Source organism: Lytechinus variegatus, chromosome 4 (genome assembly GCF_018143015.1).
Source record: "Lytechinus variegatus isolate NC3 chromosome 4, Lvar_3.0, whole genome shotgun sequence".
NCBI classification, from domain to species: Eukaryota; Metazoa; Echinodermata; class Echinoidea; order Temnopleuroida; family Toxopneustidae; genus Lytechinus; species Lytechinus variegatus.
In genome coordinates, this window is record NC_054743.1 from 62,641,041 (window position 1) to 62,662,625 (window position 21,585).

The following is a 21,585-nucleotide window of genomic DNA, read 5'->3' on the forward strand; positions in this document are numbered from 1 at the left end:
CAGAATATGGAAATTACGTGTTTAGGGTGCTTTTCGAGACCCCATGGTCGCGCATGGTATCCACTCGTAAATGGAAGAGGCCCGGGGGCTTCGAACACAAAGAAATATACGTCGTGTAGACGAAAAGATGCATATAGAGCTTTGGTGCAGCATGTGATCTCTAAAAGATGACGTAATCGCAGCGGTTGTAAGCAATAGCAATTGTGAAAGGTGCTTAGGATGAGCCCAATATTTACTTTTATTCTCCAACTCGCATCTCGCCGACGTGCATGGGGGGTGAAGCGATGGTTTGGAGTAAATAGTTACAACCTTCAAATGGGATTGATACAAAACATCGCACGCTATCCACAGTTAGACGATAAATAGCACTACATTTGGTCATCATGGCTCGAATTAGAAAACCACTCTTTACCTTTCTGTTTCTTGCAACATCATCTGCAATCTTATTCATTATGAACAGTGAGTAATCACCTTCAGCATTCTTTACAATAACTTTTGGGATAACTTGATTAATAGACAAATCTATGTTAGGTCTATTGTCGTTTATTCGGTAGCTTATACTCAAGAATTATACATACCGCCCGTACATACTATCAAAAGTCAATATACATAAGAATTCAGACGCAGAATCGTCTTGACCGGAATAAAGCTTCGTTATTTATTTATTTATTTATATATATATATTACCCGTGTCTGTCTTAGATTCCATGCATATTCATATTTAAAGAGTAATTGATAAGCAGTATTTTATTTTTCTTTTACCCCCATTAATAATTATATGATGGGCTCTTAAATACGTATATTTGTCATTGTCAAATATTGTCATATAACTTCAGAATTCATTTGAAAAATTAACATTTAAAACAAGCAGAGAAAGCTGCACAAAGATGAAACAGAAAGTAAAGAACACGCAGAAAAAGAAAAAAAAATTCAGGACTATCTAGACTGGAAGTTGATGAATTAAACCCACATCCATGACTAAGAGTATTCGACTACTGAGTTTAAATGTACGTGGAATTAAAGAGTATACTAAAAAGTAAAAGGTTTTGGCAAGTTTTTGCAAGATAAGAATGTCGACATAATCACATAGTACAGCTAATAAATATATATTTTTTTTGGAAACAGCAACTAAAAGCCAATCTCTTTTTTTTTAGTCACGGAACGAATAACAGCACTGGAGTCCTTATAAATTTCATTTACGGACTCATTGAAGAATGCAGCTATAGACCTATCAAATATTATTTTTCCTGTTGAATTGGTTTAGCCAAAGCAAAGTAAAAAGTAAACATTTTTTGATCTATCGGTAGCGAAAAGAGTACATTTAGACTTCAAAACAGATATGATAGTCCGGGTGCTGGGAGAGTTTATTCAGCTGATCGAGTACATAAGGTTTGATATTCCAAAGATGTTGGCATGATATCAGTGGTCAAGAAAATGTGTTACTGTCGGGTCATGTCGTGTACTGAAGGCCCAGAAGCCCCAGAAGACCCTATTTTTGTCGGCTATCTTGGATTTTTGATGAAAATCAATTATTTTCATATTTCTGCACAAACAATTGAAAAATATTAAGTGAATACGCATTCCACATTGATTTAGACAGTAGAAATCGATTGCAAGCATTTTCTGGACAGTCCTGTCAATATTTTTTGAAAAATATAAGAATTTATGCAAAATGTTCATGTTTTTAGGCAAAAATTTGCGTGTGCATTTATATCTTTCTGTTTTGTCATTAATATCAACAATTAATGTAAAATATAAGCATTCAACACGAAAGAGAATATATTAACGAGAATATTGATATGCTTCATAACGGTATTAATACCTTAACTTTCTTAGATATAGGGAAAATACCTCCAAGTGTACACCAAATAGCAACCTCCGTCACTTCCGACTTCAATGCGCTCGCTAGCTTGCCTTTCAAAAGAGTGCAATATGCTCAATCGGTCTTGCCTCGCCTTTGTTAGTGTGACTAGCACGCATAAATGCAGATAATGAGCGTCGCGAAAGAAAAGTGTATATTACATGTACATAATTGGTATGAGGGCAAATGGCGTTCTTATACATATTTAAGCAACTTTTATGTTAATGAAACCTCTTGGAAAAGTTAGAGGAGGCATTGCTCTGCATGTCGTAGGTAATTACATTCGGACACCTTAAAAAAATAGTCCCGCGAGAGCCTGTCGAAGGTACCCCACCCTTGTCCGAAGCTTGACTACTAAAATATCTTGCCAATAGAAGTGGTATCACTACATAGTAGAAACACTTTTCTTATTAATGTGGCTCCAAAATGACGAATTTTCCAAGAAATGGGCAAAATACAAAAAAGGGGATGGGTGACTTGGGGCAGCCCCCTAAGAGGATAGACTTTGTTGTGCCTCACTTCTTTACATGTAGCTGATAGGGAAAAGCCTACTCTTTCGTCTCCAAGTGATTTTAAGAAAATAAAAGTTATTTTTTATCTAACCGAAGCATCATTTTGCCACATTGAGGGCTCCATAAGGCAAGATGTTTCAATAGTCAAGCTTATATTGGTATTTTATTGAACACTATTGATGTAAATTACAGAATTTCAGTTCAAAGTATTAAATGATATTTTAAAATTGAACTATAAGTTGTATAAAATGAAATTCATTACTTCACCTTTATGTCTGTAATTCAGAAAATGAAACGATCGAACATTTATTATGGAGCTGTCCATTTACACAGTTATTTGGAAGCATCTAGGAAAAGAACCTGTTTTTTTTTCATTATTGAAGGAAAAAGTGTAATTTATACTCGGTATGTCATGTATGTCATAAAAATATCCTCTTTTTAATCATGTTCTAGTTATTGCAAAGAAATCAATTTATGTTAGTAGATATAATTTTTGTATACCAACAATTTCTAATTGTGTTGATTTGTAAACTAGATCGTATAAAATGGAAAACATTTATAGCGATTCGAATTAACAAAAGGACTGTCCAAAACGCATGTGGTGAGACATGATAATTTATCATGTCTCGCATTGGCGGCGGAAGCCCAAAAATTTAAGGGGGTCCACCTGAAATTTTGGGATGGACACAGGTAAAAAATTGGACAAGCGTCCCCAAAAATTTTAGATAAGCAAAAAAAAAAAAAAAAAAAAAAAAAAAAAAAAATCATCAACCTAAATTTTAGGGGGGGACAACACACGTTTCAAGGGAGGTCCACGTGACTTTAGGGGGGGGGGGACGTTGGGAAAAATTGACAAGCAAAAAAAAAAAAAAAAGGTTATCACAAAAAATTTTAGGGGGGACCGTATCCCCCCCTCAAATTTAGGGGGGACACGTCCCCCCCGCTTCCGCCGCCTATGATGTCTCGCCACCTTAATTTAATATATATTTCTTATAATGTATCATTTTTATATTTGATTTGATTTGAATTTATTTTTCCACTTTCGTTTACAATAACAAATCAAATATGACAATACATATCAATCAAGAAATAGTTACACAAAATCGAAAAATTAACAATAATTTGTCAAAAAAAGATAACAAAAGTGGGGGAACCTAAATTAAAAGCAAAGCTTGTATTGCTTAGGACCCAGTGAAATAACATTTTTTATTTATACAACATTAACAAAAAAAATAAAAACAAATTTGTTGGTTGAAAAATACTTGATTTTGTAAGAAAAGAGAAAAAAAAAATAATGATAACGGTGACAATATTTATAATAGCAATTATTATGCTATAGTAACTATAATCCTGCGAAGACGGACATGTAAAATAGAATATAGGACAGACAAAATTACAAAACACAAACATATAACAAGAACAAAAAATTATAGCACAAAAATTAAACGAAAATTAAATATTTCATACCCTGAAGAATTACTGTCGAAACAAAATTGTCATAGCATCAGATAAAACATTTTAAAATTTAAATATTTAAATAAGGTAACACTGCGCGTATGGAATAAATAATAAAAGAAAGCAAGAGTGATAATGCAAAATCATTCAGATGATCAGGACAGATAATGTATGGGTGCGCGCGTAGCAGGAACAATAACTTAATCTTTGTATTTTAAGAGTAACGATAATTTCAATCTATTTTTAAATACATGTAAAGAAGGAGAATTTTTTAAGTAATCAGAAAAGGAATTCCAGAGGTTTGGACCTTCATATATAAACGTATTTTTAGCGAAGAGAGTTCTAAGCAAAGGCAAATGAAACTCTTCTGATCGTCTCGTTGGGTAATAATGAATTGCGCGATTTCTTAAAAACATATTCTCGAAAGAATTTGGCAACAAATCGTTAGTATACTTAAACATAAATTGACCTAATTGAAGCAGATATAAATCTTTTACTTTCAGAATACTACTATCATAGAAAAGTGGATCAGTATGAGCACGAAAATCTACTTGATTAATAATTCTAACCGCTCTTTTTTGCAACATTAAAAGTTTGTCTAAGATAGTTTGGTGAGCGTTGCCCCAAGCAAGTAAGCCGTAATTCAAATACGGTAATGTTAGAGAAAAATATAATGTTAGTAAGGCAGAAGGTGGAAGTTGGATCTTTAGTCTATTTAGTATACCTATGTTGCGTGAAATCTTTTTAGAAATATTATCGATATGAATCTTCCATGAAAGCTTATTGTCAATTATTACACCAAGAAACTTAGAATATAATACCTTTTCTAAGGGAGTGTCATCAAAAACTATATCAGCTGGTAAGGCATCAATTGAATTACTAAAAAGGATATATTTGGTCTTTTCTAAATTTAGAGATAATCTATTTGCTCGAATCCACTGAGTAATGTTTTTTAGTTCAGTATTCACAATTTCAACAAGGGTGTTTGGATTTGAATGAGAGAAAAACAAGTTTGTATCGTCAGCAAATAATATAAAAGATGCCATATCTGATGATCTATAAAAATCGTTGATATAGATAATAAACAATAGAGGGCCTAGCAAACTCCCTTGAGGGACACCACAAGTAATATCCCGCAATTCAGAGGAACAGCCATTCAGAAAAATATATTGTTTTCTATTGGAAAGATAACTCCTGAACCACTCCAAAGCCTTCCCACGTATACCATAATGTGAAAGTTTATGAAGTAAAATGTTGTGGTTGATAGTGTCGAAGGCCTTGGAGAAGTCCAGGAGTATTCCAACCATATGAGAAGATGAATCGAGAGCATGGGCTACCTTTTCAACAAGTGATAATAACGCATGATTTGTACTATGTTTTGCTCTAAACCCATATTGATTTTCACAAAAAATATCATGATCATTTAAAAAAGCAATTGTTCTTTTATATATCAATTTTTCTAAAACTTTTGAGAGGGATGACAATAAAGATATAGGGCGATAATTGTTCACATCTTGATTGTCGCCTTTTTTAAACAATGGAATGACCTTTGCTATCTTCATCGTATTTGGCACTATCCCATCTAAAAAAGACAAATTAAATATATGTACGAGTGGATCAACAATAAAAGGTATTATCCCCTTTAATATAACATTGTTGATACTATCAAAACCAGAACTCTTTTTGTTATTTAAATGAGAAACAATATCCATTACCTCATTCCTGTGAGTTGGAACAAAGAAAATAGAGCTTGAATTTGGAGGATTTAAAAAATCTCTAAAAGATTTATTTGATGTAGGTATTTTTTGTGCTAACTTCTCACCAATTAAGGAAAAATGTGTATTAAACAGGTTAGCAATTAGGTTGGGATTATCGATTACATCATTATCTCTTTTTATCTTAGTAATTTCATTTTTGTTTTTGGTTAAATTCATAGCTTGTTTGAGGACTTTCCAGGTATTCTGCATGTCGCGTTTATACAACTCTAAGCGACTTGTAAAATATTTCTTCTTTTCAAAACGCAAAATTCTGGTTAAAGCATTCTTATATGAAGTATATTTTTGTTTTTTTCTATCTGTAAATTCGGATTTGTATTTGTAGTACAATTTATTCTTTTTATTTATACACTTTAAAAGAGATTTCGATATCCAGGGAAGTCTAGGAGTAATTTTATAATTTGTTTGACATTTTTGAAGGGGAATACACGCATCTAGTTCTTTATTCAGAATATCTAAAAATATGTTGTACGAACTATTAACATTATCAGTGTTGTAGACATTTGACCAGTCTACGTGTTCTAAACTCGCTCCGAGTCTAGCTATGTTTTCAGGGGAAGCTTGACGTCTTAATTTGGGAGGCTGTCCACCACTACTTAAATTAGAAAGAGTAAACTGAGAGAAAATTGGGTAATGATCAGATATATCAGACAGTATGACATATGAATTGGGATGCGGAATAATGTTACTGAAGATATTATCAATCAATGTTGCCGATACATTAGTGACACGAGTTGGCTTAGTAACAAGAGGAAAGAATGCATTTGATAAAAATGTTTCTAAAAAATCATGACATGAACTTTCATTATTATATTTTAGTAAGTTGATATTGAAGTCGCCCATTATACAACAATCTTTATTATTCATTACTGGATTATGCAAAATATTCCTGAGGGATGACAGGAAGTCAATGTTATTGCTATTTGGAGGGCGGTAAATTACACCAATTATCATATTTCTCCGGCCTGGCAATTGGATTTCAATAAAAAGGGATTCTAAGATATCATTCATTATAGTAACATCCTTGCAAATGTTGAAAGAATATTTTTTTGAAACGTATAGGCCAACACCGCCCCCAGACTTTTCTATCCGACTATTGAAAATAAAATCGTGTTCATATAAGGCAAAAGGTGGGTTAGGATTCGTGGACAACCAAGTCTCAGTGAGCCCAATTACAGAGGGAAGACATTGAGATGAATTATCTAAGAGCAATTGAAAATCATCAAAGTGTCTATTAATGCTTCTAATATTCAAATGAAATAAAGAAAATATATTTTTATCGTTATTATTGCACAAAATGTTTTTAAATTGCTCGTTAGAAATATACTCAGTTAAGGAATTGGCTATAGCATCGTCGTATTGATCATCTGGAAGAGAATTAAACGCTAAATGATTATGTAATGTATCCATTTAAACCATTGATAATACGAGCGTTTTGTGACGGGTAGAAAATACAACAAATATGATAAAGCACAGTATCCTGGAGAGGTGATTCAGAGTATAGACCTACTATTCCGGCGAGGGTATGAAAGAAAAAGGTAAGACAAAACAAAACATGTAAATGTGAACAGATACAAACGGAATACAATCACATAACATTTACAAAAACATATGAATTAAAAAAGATCTTCGCAGGATTGAAAAACACATGACTCAGGTATGAGAAATCGTAATACATCATTACAAAAAACACGAAATTTGAGCTCCCTGGTAGTAAACGAAGTTTAAGAAATAGATTTTCAATAAAGCAGACAGAAAAAAAATGAGATTTTTGTAGATGTAAAGGAAACACATTATGAATTAATACTTAATGTAGGAAACAAAGGAAGGGGAGAGAGAGAGGAGATTGCAAGTGAAAGGGGAGAAACAAAATTGTATCTTCTTCAACGTCATAGTGAAACAAATATATGACAACTTTGCACTAACTACAATATATACACTATCAATATACTCATATCAACTGACTCTTACGAACATAAGAACAGAACAAGAACAAAGTTAATTTTTTATAACATGCAACAATTATTGGAAAAATTATCACGACAACTAAGAACTGTCGAAAAAAAATCTAAGAATGATTTGATCTGTTAAAGATAGTTTTCTTCTATTTTTTTTTTTATTGAAAACGAGATTTGTTTATAAAAGAAATCAACAGAAAAAAAAGGATAAGGATAGTTAAGATAATTTCAAACAGTAAAAAGTAAAACTGAGTGTCTTAAGAGAACGCAACCCGCTAAATTTATTAAACAATTACGCCATCCATAAAGGACGAATACATTTAATTTGTGCTACCTAGATGAAAATCTAATTAAGTATTCCGTAATGGCCAACAAATCTGCCATACAACAGATGCATTTAGCATGCCACGAAGAAATGAAAACAGATGGAAATAAATAAGCGAACAAATAAAAAAATAAAAATACATAGATGCATATAGGGAGGTTCATATACAGCTTTCAGAGTATAGGAGTAAATACATCAATAATTATACTTCATTAAGTAGGCGTGACGATATAATGAATACTTGCCAACATTTATGAAGCTTGTCATTAGAGCTGTGATAGAACATGAATTATCAAAAGGTAAGGTAACGGTCATTGCCTTGGTAAATCAGTAAGGTATTCAATTTTGTCTCCCTGATCGTTTGCACCGGAGATGCCAACCATTCCGGAACACTCATGAGAATAAAAATAAAATACGACGAGCCGAAGAGCCAAACAAAATAGTTTTAATCGTAAGAAATCATGAAGTGCAGCCAGACTCCTTTGCCTAGCCATCAATTTAAGAAGAACCGTACCTACATGAGAATAAATTGTATTAAGTGTTCCACATGCCTAGCGAATCTGTGTATATGAGCATGCCATAATAAAGGGATATTCTCAAACGTAACAGACACCTACAAAGAATTAAACTAATCAAAATAAACAAATGCACAACAAAACGCATACCACTTACGAAGTCATTCTGTGCAACGAGAATGAATGTTACGTAATAGCACGTGTGGGAAGAGAAAAACAAAAACGAAAGAATAATTCAGTACGACCTCATCATTAGACCTTGAACAGGCCAAAAGGATGAATTAACAAATGGTCATTGCTTGAGTATTTGTATTCAGCTTGAGTATTTTCACTGCGAGCAGTGAAAAGCTGATCAAAAGGTTTGCACATGCAAACAATGACAAGATCAATTCCTTCACCCGTCATCAATTCAGGAAGAGCGTAATAGAACATTTTGGATCTAAAATAAAGTATGCCGCAAAGGTCGGCAAATCTTTATTATAATTTCATTTTGCGAAAAGAGTTCAACCGAGGAACCTTGTTTGCATGAACTGAAAATAAGCAAACAACGAAATTAATCGAAATAAGAACAATTTTTTGGTTGTCCAATGAGTGGAATTTTTAGTCGGAAAAAAGGTTTTTATTTGAGAATGATTTGCAATTTTTGGTCGGAAAAAATTAATTTCGTAAAATATTTATTATTTTGAAACATTTTTTTTTTTTTTGGGGGGGGGGTGGCAGAAATAACTGTCAAAAACCTTCCAAAGTAGTTTTTTAAAGCTATAATTCATAGTTCCATTTTCAGAGGGTCTGTCGGTTGAGGACAACAACCAAAAAATAATCTTATTTTTGCCTAAATACGGGGAAAGCAAAACCTTTTCAAGATATCTAGGATACATGCATTAACAATGGCATTAACACGACGTATTTGAACACATGGAAACAAATGAAACAAAATAAATAAAAAAAAATGAAAACAAATGACCATGCATTGAATGTCAATTGGAATGATCAACAAATATTAACACAACTCATAGTTGAAAAAAAAACATATAAACTGCATCATTGAATACTTAAATCATGACAATTTGTGATCCCATGTATAGAATATAAAGTAAAATTGAACTGCAAATGGAAACATTGGTAGAATTACATGTTGGCAATTCATCGAATTTCGAATAGAGTAATTCAGAAATCCTGAAAAAGTTAATATATTATAATGACCTGAACATTTTTATATTGTTCTGTTCATGATTTCAACAGTTTTGACCAGTTCAATATAATAGTTCGGCATTTAAAACTGAGATTTCTTCGAAAATAAGTTGTGGAGAAATTATGTATGACAGACAGATTACTTGACTTCACAGGTCTTGTCAATGTTCAGATGCAGTGGTTGCCATGTTTGAAGGAAATCTCTTCGTTCTGTTTATGCGGATTCCTGTAGACAGATTTTCCTCGCTGTGGAGCTTGAATGCAGCTACAGCAAGATAGACGTCCGCGTTCCTCGGGGATCGTGGCCATTTGCAATTCCATGTAGATAGTGTGAATGTACAGCAAATGAAACATTGGTAGGCCTATATAAAAACATGACACTCAAACACTCTCAGATCGGTTGTCATTTCATCAAATTTGAAAAAGGTAATTTATAAATCCTGAGAAGTGAATACATTATAATGATCTGAAAATCCAGTGTTCTGTTTATGATTTCGATAACTTTGATCAGGTTGGTAGACTAGTTCGGCATACAGTATAAAACGGAATTTCTTCGAAAATAATTTGTGAAGAAAATTCAATAATTTTTAGCAGTTTAAAGTTTGGCATATAAAACTGGAAATTCTTCGAAAATAATTTGTGAAGAAGTTATTACATAATTATTAAAGACAAGATTACTTAACTTCGAAGTTGGTCCACTTTCCGGGTCGAGTCGATGTCCCAGATGCTGGTTGCCTCGTTTGAAGGAAAATCTTCGTTCCGTTTATGCGGATTCTTGTAGACAAACGTTCCTCTCTGCGGAGCTTGAATGCAGCTGCAGCGAGGCGTCCACGTTCCCTTTTCATGGCGGGTGGGAGATCCGTTCTGATGGTGACACGGGAGAATTGTTCATCGGGCGTGGTCATCTGATCGGACGTCCCTGGCGTGGTCGCGGCCTGGGGGATGTTTCGAGTAGGGTCCTGGCTCGTAGAAGGCATGTCATCAGCCTGCTTGGGGCGTTGCCTTGAAGACTGCTCATACGCGTTCAATAAGCGATCGCGATCCGCCATTCTGACGAATCGTATGATAATTGGTCGAATCGTGGGCTGGTTACTAGCTCGTTGGGGGGCAGGCAGACGATGTGAATTTACGAGGGGAATCCGGACAGCTTCAGTTCTCGAGATTTTCATAAAATGAACAAAGATGTCATAAACAGTTTCATACACATTCTCATTAATGCCCCGCTCCCCGACTCCATACACCAAAAGATTTTGCTTTCTTTCGTGAATTTCTAAGAGAGTTATCTTTTCCTCCAATAGTTTAGTTTTTGAATCAATCTCCTCTTTCAACCTGGGCAATTTTTCTTTTTCTACTTGATCAATCCTACCCGAATTGAAGTCTACCGACTCTCTCAGCCCCTCAATCGCCTTCCTAGACTCAGCAATGTCAGCCGAAACAGAATCGAAGCGTTGGCTCATATCGGCAGAAAGTTTGGCGAATAATCCCTTCATTTCGGTGATAAGATTGCTCCCAGTTGAGTCGCTTTGCTTATGTTGATCCGAATTGGGCGGGATCGCGGGATCTGCGGTCACGTGACTATTCCCGCCAAGGTCGTCGGCGTTTGCGTGTAGTTGCGTTAAGGCACCCTCATTGGTATGAAGAATTTGAGGTTCAAGTACTTTTTCTGAAGCAGAATTCGATGTAGAATCCATTTTTTTCTTTGCTTTCTTGGTCACTTTCTGGTGATGATGAAGTCTTGGTGGGTGTCTAAGGTTGTAGGACCTGTTGCTCATCTCAGATCTATTTCATATCTTTAAAGCGGTACAATGTTCGGGAGCTCAAAAATACGCGTGTGTCACCTACGAGAGCATGTTGTCGAAAATGAATATGCTGAACTGTAAAGAATTGAATGTACCTTGAAGTGACCAATAAAACATTATTCAAATACAAAAAAAGATGAGATCATGAGAAGATGTCATGCCATGTCGACAGGTCACCTCGTAACATATACATGTACGCGATTATGAGAACATCTTTCTCATATACATGCGTGTGGAAAATTAAAGAAAACAAAAAGAGATCGAACATATAGATGAAAAAAGGAAGGGGTGAATTAATAATCAAAATAATATCCACACAATATTCTGCCATTGTTCTTGGTCTACATGTATAGAGTACCGAAGCGCTGGCGTCTGTTGCCATGGCGTCAGTTGCCATGGTGTCATTGCCGCCTGGTTCCACACAAAATGAACACCGGGGTCGTTTCATAAAGCTGTTCGTAAGTTAGGAGCGACTTTGAGAACGCTAAACGCGCTAAACCATCGCTAATTTACCATTTGGCCACAAGAAAGGATCACCAGTCGTTCTTAAAGTCACATAACTTACGAACAGCTTTATGAAACGGTGCCCCGTTATGACTCTCAAAATGTTGGTAACGATCAGGAACAAAACACATCACCATTTTTGCAAATACAAATGTGTCTCGACGATCGTGCAGCTGCGACTGACTTTAGAACCAGCCGGCTCGTTGTCATGACGTGACGTCACACTTCTGTACTCTATTATAATATCGAGTGGTTCGTGCATTTGTATTAGTCATATCATATCTCTGTAATAGCTCCATGGTCATATCATGGACCTACTAGAGATGTACATTCAACGCTATCACTAATTTGATCGAACGAGATCAACCTCGTGATTTTGTGCATCTTAAAGGAGAATGAAACCTTTGGAACAAGATCGCTTGTGTGAAAACAGAAAAATCAAAGAAACAGATCAACGAAAGTATAATAATAATAATGAGAAAGTTATGATCATTTGAATATTGCGATCACTAATGCTATGGAGATAGCAAATTGGCAATGCGACAGAGATGTGTGATGTCACTTGTGAACAACTCTCCCCATTACTTTAGTATATATTTCACTAGAATTGCCTCTTTTATCACATCTATCCATAAATCATGTGTTCTGTCTACATGAGGGCATGTAATACATATTTTTTAAGAATACATCATGGATAAAGAGTTTGTATCATCATAACAAAAAGCAAAAAGAGACATTTTGAGGGTATTTTATAGTCCACCAAAGGGAAAGTTGTTCATCAGTGACATCACACATCCTTGTCGCATTGCCAATGTGAGGATCTCCATAGCATTAGTGATTGCAATATTCAAATGCTCATAACTTTCTCACTATTTGTCTGATTTTTCTCAAACTTTCTTTATTCTTATTCTTTGATTTTTCTGTTTCTACACAAGCCTATTTGTTCCAAAGGTTTCATTCCCCTTTAATGAGACCATGCATACAGGTGTTTTGACAATAGTACGGAGTATCTGATCATTTACAAAGGCACAGCTTTCCTAGTTTTGGTTTTGTTGGATGATGCCCTGTGTTAGAAAATGCTTTTCAATCAACATGCTTTAGATTTGTGACATAAAATATGTGAATATTTGATCCGCATACTTCCGCACGCACATAATCATCTCAATAACATTAAGGGATAAACGCTCTCTACACGATATGAGCCCCATATCTCGGGAATATTAGGAGGAAAATAGGGTAAATATGAATATAAATAATAGACAATCAATCACAATATTGCCTCTATCTTAAAATATGCATACATTTTCCCCAATAAAACACATTGAACTAAGATTGCCAAATGTAAGCCAGAACTGCACATAGATTTTCCTGGATTGAAGTGATTTATTATCTTCTGCGCATAATTGCAGTTTGTGCAATATCAATGTCTAATCACGAATTGCTTCTTTCACCTCAAGGCCGAATTGACAGCGGAACATGGTATGATGAAAGCAGAACATGAAGAGAATGTTATTCAGAGCACAATGACGGTCACATGATAGTGAATCCATTGACCATGTTAACCATTCGGTGCTTGTCCATCTCTTGTCCATCTGCCTGTCCATCGCTTGTCCATGGTCATATTAATTGCAAGATTTGGGTTCTCCTGAAATTATTGAAACCCCCACCCTCACGACCCGTCTTCGTTGTCATGATTGTATCGTGATTCGCAAACAACTATTTTGAAATTGTTTAAATGACTGATTGACTTGATGTACGTATGGGATCTAAAATAGATTAAAAAAGGAAAGGAGCGAATACACGAACAATATTTATACAATATTCTGATAGTCATTTTCATTTATTGAGATATGTCACTGTGCCAAAAACCATTTGAATTGAATTGAATTGAAATATAATGTTGTAACATAAATTCAATTCAATTCAATGTTTAGAATTCCATACCACGTAACATACGATCATACACAAATCTAGATTTATTTAAAAGATGTTTTAAAAATGCCCTCTTGTCCAAGTACTAATTATTTTTTCTCCCTATTTTACATGTTTTGAGGTCTTATCCTACGTTACTATAATGGTCTAGATATATTTTATTAATAGTTTTTTTCAACAAGTGCACACCTAGCATTTCCCTTTATTTGAAAGCAGGATAAATGAGCATTGCAGATTAAATGCCTTGATCACGGGCATAGGCGCCGCGGCCGGGGATCGAACCCCGGACTTTTCATAACCAGGGGAGCATTTCATGAAAGGACATGTCAGACGTTTCATCCGACAAGTCCCATTTTATCAGACAGTTACCATAGTTACAGTGCTTCTCAGCCAATCAAAATCAAGGAAATATGTCAGATCTGACAACTTGACGTTGATGAAACGTTCCCCAGGCGCCTTCGACCACTCAGCCACGGCACCTCCACGATCTAGATATGCCTGTGTAATATATTTTATAATTTCTTTTGAGAACTTATTCTCATAAAGCCTCTGTGCTTTTTTCTCTCAATATTATCTCTATCATTCAATTATAATATGTCATTAAGGCAATGTTTTGTTTATTTATAATGTGTTTTACTCTGTATTATATCATGCATTTCTAATTGTTTGCATTGTACATGTTTTAATTAAACCTATTTGAATTTGAATGAATAAAGAGTTAAATTGAATAAAACATAAATTGACAATCGAATGACTGCGTGTAACGTACACTTTAATGAATACATCAATTGAAATTGATGCAGAAGTTCGAGGTTCGAGCCCTGCATGGTCACGTCTTTCGGATGGTGACGTTAGAGGTCGTCCCAGACGTAAATAATCATATCTGATTGATGCACTTCTGACAAAGCTCAAATACACACACGCACACACCCACACACACACATCCTCACACACCCTCCCTCACACACACACATGCACAGTTTTTGCAACAAACGTGTACAAAAAAACGTAAAGATCACCTGATTGTGATTTATTTGGATGTCCAAAATGCACACCACCCTCTCCGCGACTGAAGAACCGGGGCCCCGTCTTACAAAGAGTTACGATTGATCCAGTCAATCATAACTCTATGGCAATCCATCAGTGTCATAATTTTTTTCTCCAGTAAGTGTGCGCAATGTCCTTTGTAAACAAAGAGAAGCACAGTGATTTTTTTTTAAGACAACGATGAATGCATGAATACTATCATAGCAAGAAAATATTTTGAACAAACATGCATAGATGTCGTCATTGCTGGCCGTCCATAGTTGCGACCGATCGGATCAATCGTAACTCTTTGTAAGACAGGGCCCTGTAATTATGTAAGTGGAGTTTTTCATGATTTCAAAGGACCATCTATGCTGAATAATGTTTCTTTTATTTATTTCATTCCCTTCTTTCAGGCTTGTTTGATGATTATTTCTTCACCGGTCAGTTTCAAAGTCCCTCCGTAAAGATACCGAAAGGACTGACCACAGGCACGAATCAAAATAATGTGACACAAAATACAACTATTAAAGTAAGTAGCATTCATCATACTTGCCCCCCCCCCACCCCTTCCTACTTGTTAACCAGTGAGCAGATTTTCCTTTTGTTCATTTGTGTAAAGGAGAATCATGATTTGAATCTACAATTCTGTGATTTATATCTTGTCTTAAATGTTTTCATCGGAGATTTCATCCGTGATATTTGCGTGTGTGTGGGTGTGTGTGTGTGTGGGGGTGGGGGGTGTTGACTATATGTTTGGATGGGTATAAAGGAGCTGACACGATACTTGCTCCACATTGTTAAAAAACACAAAAGGTTTTGCAGAAGAACAATATTATTAAAAAACAGATTTTACAGAAAGAAATAACCAAATTATTCTGTAAATTGTTATAACAGGAAAGATTTTCAACCGTTTTTCTATAATTTTACAGAATAGGTCTGGGGAAAACAGTCTTATTGCAATAAATTTGTATGGTTACATACACCAAATACCAATTTTCTGAAATTTTATACACAAATGCATGTAAGATAACAGGTTTTCTTGAGATACCGCAGGAATTATGGTGCGACTTTTTGTAATCACGAACGGGGTGCGAATCTACAGCTAAGCTCTACCCGTTATTAAGGAGAAATGTAATGTTTAATAACTTAAAAAGGGATATTTTACGCGCCATTTGTTCCTTTTGAACATGATATATATCTCATTAACAGACAATAAGAGCGCGAAGCGCGAACGGAATTTTCTCTTTACGTAGTGACCCGAATGTTTGTCTATTTTCCAAGTCTCCCCCTTCTCTTCTTTCATTCACTTTTTATCCTCATCTTATCTTTATGATTTTGGATCGGATTTGTCCGAAATCCAGTCAATAATGGACCACAGTTCGTTCTGGTCAGAATTTATCCAGAACATGAGTGAAATAAAACCGCCCCTGTTTTTTTTTCACCCGGAGCAATTAAGTGTGGTCCCTAGCTGTTGATTTGAAACGTGACTATGCGGGCTGTGTAAAAATTTTACTCAACGTTGTGTGAAAAAGTCCCCTATATATTGAATATGCCTTTTACGTTACTTGTAAAGTACAGCGTGTATGTTCACATTTTCGTAAATATTAAGTCAGTTTTCACTATAGTTACGCTGCTTTATTAGAACATATTTATTCAGGTACAAAAGATCAGCATTAAACTGTTTTTCATCAATGACCTGAAGAAAACATAAAGAACAACATAAATCATCATATCATACATGAAAATAAATTCAAAGTCTAAGTAAAAATAACAATGCTTGGTAACATAAATAAACAAATATTTTTACTTACATGATAATATGAATAAATCTGAAATATTTAAGTTATCAAAAGGGAACAGTTACTAATTATAAAACTACTAATTGTTTAATTCATTCACTGATAAAAATCACTGAAATGATAGCAATGAATTAATCATGACATGATAGAAAATCGAGTGAAACAATGACAATCAGTTATAAATGTATGTCTAAAACTAAAATATCAAAGGGTTAAGATCATTACAAATAATAGCAAGGTGACATCAATGTTAAAGACGAATAAGGGAATTGTATATTATAAAATAAAATACAGTGCGTATAAAAAAATTTACACTTAGAAAGAATCTTGTTAAATTTTTATATTTGTATATCCTGAATATTTTTCCACATCTTAACATTAATTGGTAAAGATCCACTTAAGCAAATGGCGATATAACTGTCGAAAATTATTTCCGCTTGAGTGAGCACTACTTACTTTTGAAAAGTTAGTGAAAAATGATTTTCGCAGATTTGAAATATTTATGCGAATAAAAGTAGACCTTAATCATGAAGAACACTTGGATTTTAGCTAGTAAAATTGATTTGAAGATATTTTTTACCTCTTTAAACTTGTTTCCTTGCCCAAAACACTTCGAAGAGTGCATTGCGGCCCCGGTTACACTTCGTAATTCCGAAGGTTCGTAATTCCGAAAGACGTAAATTGCCTAGTTTACCTCGATGTTCGTTAATCCGAAAACGTAAAAGGGTTCGTTAATCCGAACATTTCTGGCGTTATTTCGAAGGTTCGATGTTCCGAAGGTTCGTTAATCCGAAAACGAAATAAGGTTCGTTAATTCATTTCGTTTTCGGACTAACGAACCTTCGGAATTAAGAACCTTCGGAATAACGAAACTTCGTAATATCCGAACCTTCGGAATAACGAAGCTTCGGAATTACGAATGTATGCGTTGCGCCTACCCCACTCCCCCACACACCGAGGCCATCGTGACGATATTTGCCTTACACTGAGATGTGATTTACATAAAGTGGCTTAGGCTTGATTTTCATTTTGTTAATCATTGTCAAGCTTCGGAAAAGTGTGGAAAAGCAAATGAAAAATAAAATGTTAACCCACTTTAAATGATAAAAACTTAGTAAAAAAATATGCTGGAGATGTCTGATATAAACTTTTGTTCAGAGTCGGTTATGTCCTGAGATCCAGCTGGCGCAAAAAGGGTAAATGTTGTGTTTACTAAGTGTTGAAATTTCAATTTGGGTGGCAAAATTGTTACAAAATGCTTGAATGTATCCGTTTTATTTCTATTGACTAAAAGTGCAAGAAAAATGAATGAGAAATGTTTCGCAGGGTAAGTTTGATTTCGCCCTTCCTTGACACAGCGTGAAAACGAGCATTTCTGCGCAAACAGATTTCTGCGAGCTTTACAAAAATATACAGTGCTCACTCAAGTGTAATATTCTGTCAAAACTTTTACTTTCATTGGATAGATGAGACCCAAATCCAGATTACATGTGAAAAAAAATACCCACATGTTGTATTTTTTTTCAATTCCCAGGGCTTTTTCAAAGTGTAAACTTTTTTATACGCACTGTATAAGGGTTATTATACACTAAATCATTGGATTACAAATACTATCCGGAAAGAACTGAAGGGTATAGGAATATCGGTAATAAAATGAAAAGTAACGAACAGCTTTATGAAACATGATCAGTTAATAATATTATTTCTTTTCATTCTTAGATATCTGTATCTCTCCACGCCAATAATACTCAGCAGCAACGACGCCCACACCTCCAGGAGGCGTGTGAGGGTCTGAACGCCAAGAAACACCTAGAAAACACCGATGGTCTGAGCGCCGACACCTTAAAGAAAACGAAGAACATCATCGTCATAGATAAATTGAAAACCCTTTATTGTTATATTCCCAAAGCTGGTTGCACAACTATGAAGCGAATACTCCTTGAGTTGAGTGGTCATATAAACTCAACTTACATACCACATGAAAAACGTGACATACATGTACTTGCCGCGAAGCACTTTCGATCATTGAGCGGGTTCAGCCTGGAAGATGCAAACGAGAAAATAAAAACGTACCGTAAACTGGTATTTGTTCGCGAACCGTTTTCACGGATGTTGTCTGCATATCGGGATAAACTCGAATCAAAGGGGGCTTTCAAGAGAAGATGTCTGTCTCGTATGGTCAACAGGGATGTCAGACCATTGGCTACTGGGAATGAAGACCTCAACATTACGTTCGGTAATTTTGTCGATTACCTCGGTAATCCACGGAATACACTCGCTGATGGTTTCGAAGAACACTGGAGGGAGATGTCCCGCCTGTGCTATCCATGCCGAGTTCCTTACGATTTCGTTGGACATTTCGAAAACTTTAGCGAAGATGTTCGCGCGGGTCTGCAAACAATTACACATGATGTTGACGTAGAAATCCCCGCGTCATTGAAGCCGACTAAAAGCGGTAACATGGACACTTTGGTCAAATACTACTCGCAACTTGATTCGACACAATTGGAATCGCTCTACAAGAGACTCGCGACAGATATAGAATTATTCAACTACAGAGTTCCCTCATTCATTGCTGACCGTTTAAACTCTCCCCTACTTAGTGGACTTTAGTTTAATAGCAATTAAGTGACCAATGGCTACTGGTAATGAAGACCTCAGCATTACGTTCGGTAATTTTGTCGATTACCTCGGTAATCCACGGAATACACTCGTTGATCGTTTCGAAGAACACTACAATTTTAACTGGACATTTCGAAAACTTTAGCGAAGATGTTCGCGCGGTCTGCAAACAATTACACATGATGACTTTGGAGACCAATTATGGATCAATCAGAACAATTAGTAAGTACAAATTCACCCGCTAGTAAGAAACAAAAGTTCAGTCACGTATTAAGTGTTCCCAGAAGGATTCATATGGCATTTGCAACCTTCACTGCGAAGGAGAGAATTCGTAAGAAGTGCATAGAGAAGCTGAGAGTCACAAAGTATCAGGTCAACAACCAGGAAGTCAGAGTTTTTGTAGCCGAGGATCTTTCTAAACGAGTGCAACAACTCCGAAAGAAGAAACAGGGAAAGTTCCAGCAGCTTAAGGAGGAGGGCAAGAAACCCTTCTTCTCGTACCCAGACAAATTGTGCTACAGAAATTCCCTTGGGAAAGTTATTCTCATCAAATGAAGACTGGAAAAGGAACTTGATCTAAAAGTAAGGTCATAAAATCTTTCTTCAATATGGAAGAGCATACACTATAAAGACGCTATAGAGAACATATGAAAATGAAACTGACATCTCTCAAAGAAGGCGATTTGTTCCTACTTACAATGTATGAAAGTTTTTACATGTATTGCTGTTGTACTTTACAAAAATTAACTAAAGCTTTTCACTACAAACTATAATGGATCTTTTTTCTACAGTTTAAAGTTACATGTGTAGTAATGCTGAATTTGGAAGATTAAACCTCATGTTTAGAAAAAGATGGAATATGAAACAGACAGCTTACCGAGGTGTATTTCAACTATAATAGTTATACCCGACAACTCTGTTTTTTGTATAGTGTCTGCAACATCATCTCCATTTGGTGATAATATACCTTTTTAAATACAAATTTCAAAGAAGGTTAACAAGACTGGATGTCACAATTCAAAAACTTTTTTATGCATGTGGATTTTGGCTGAATGTCGCACTATTCGCATTTGACCTTTTGCACCCTTTCCCTGGACTGTTTTTTTTATTTGAAGTCCTGTGGCTTTTTTATCTTGTGCACCTGCGCTCTTTTTTACTTGCTTTATAATTGTTTTACATACTTTCAATCATTCTAATCTTTTTTACCCTGATTGCAGCTACCATTTTTACACAGCCTCTGATTATTATGTTAACCTTTTTTGAAACTTACCAGTGCAACTTGTTGGCAGTCACTTTGTCTCATGTATCTTTGTTACATGTATGTCATCACTGTTTAAGAACACTCTTCAGGAAGTTCAGCGTTAATAATAGAATCTTAGTCCCTATTTTTGAGATATGAATATTAAATTAGTTTCGTTTAGCTGCCGTGGGATTCAAGATTATGTGAAAAGACGCAGAGTATTTCATTATTTAAGATCTATTGAATGTGATGTCATTTTTCTTCAAGAAACCCATTCCTCTAAATCTGACGAATTTTTTTGGAAACAACAATGGGGCGAAAAAGGCATGATTTTAAATCCCTCTGTTATTACATTCTTGCCTTTACTACTATAGGGGATGAGGAATACTTAGAAGAGACAAAGTGACGGCTTTCACTACATATTTGTCAATTATTATCTGTTGATAAGCTGTACTTCTTCTAATGTAAACTAGTGTGTATGCTGCTTTTTTCTTATTGATTTATTCTGTTATATTTTGAATCACTTGTATTAATTGTATGTGATTTGTTATACAAAATTATGAAAACCCAATAAAAACTTTAAAAAAAAAAAAAAACAATTACACATGATGTTGACGTAGAAATCCCCGCGTCATTGAAGCCGACTAAAAGCGGTAACATGGACACTTTGGTCAAATACTACTCGCAACTTGATTCGACACAATTGGAATCGCTCTACAAGAGACTCGCGACAGATATAGAATTATTCAACTACAGAGTTCCCTCATTCATTGCTGGCCGTTTAAACTCTCCCCTACTTACTGGACCTTAGTTTAATAGCAATTAAGTGACCAATGGCTACTGGTAATGAAGACCTCAGCATTACGTTCGGTAATTTTGTCGATTACATCAGTAATCCACGGAATACACTCGCTGATCCTTTCTAAGAACACTACGATTTCATTGGACATTTCGAAAACTTTAGCGGAGATGTTCGCGCGGGTCTACAAACAATTACACATGATGTTGACGTAGAAATCCCCGCGTCATTGAAGCCGACTAGAAGCGGTAACATGGACACTTTGGTCA

General features: G+C 35.2%; 1 protein-coding gene across 1 annotated transcript; it reads left to right on the forward strand.

Moving 5' to 3' along the window:
• The first annotated feature begins 293 nt into the window (after positions 1-293).
• Positions 294-20,687, forward strand: LOC121414472 (carbohydrate sulfotransferase 9-like). Its single transcript, XM_041607658.1, has 3 exons — positions 294-459; positions 15,270-15,385; positions 18,375-20,687. Exons 1-3 carry the CDS (start codon positions 384-386, stop codon positions 19,266-19,268), a joined length of 1,086 nt encoding a protein of 361 aa, XP_041463592.1. The 5' UTR covers positions 294-383; the 3' UTR covers positions 19,269-20,687.
• The last annotated feature ends 898 nt before the right edge of the window (positions 20,688-21,585 follow it).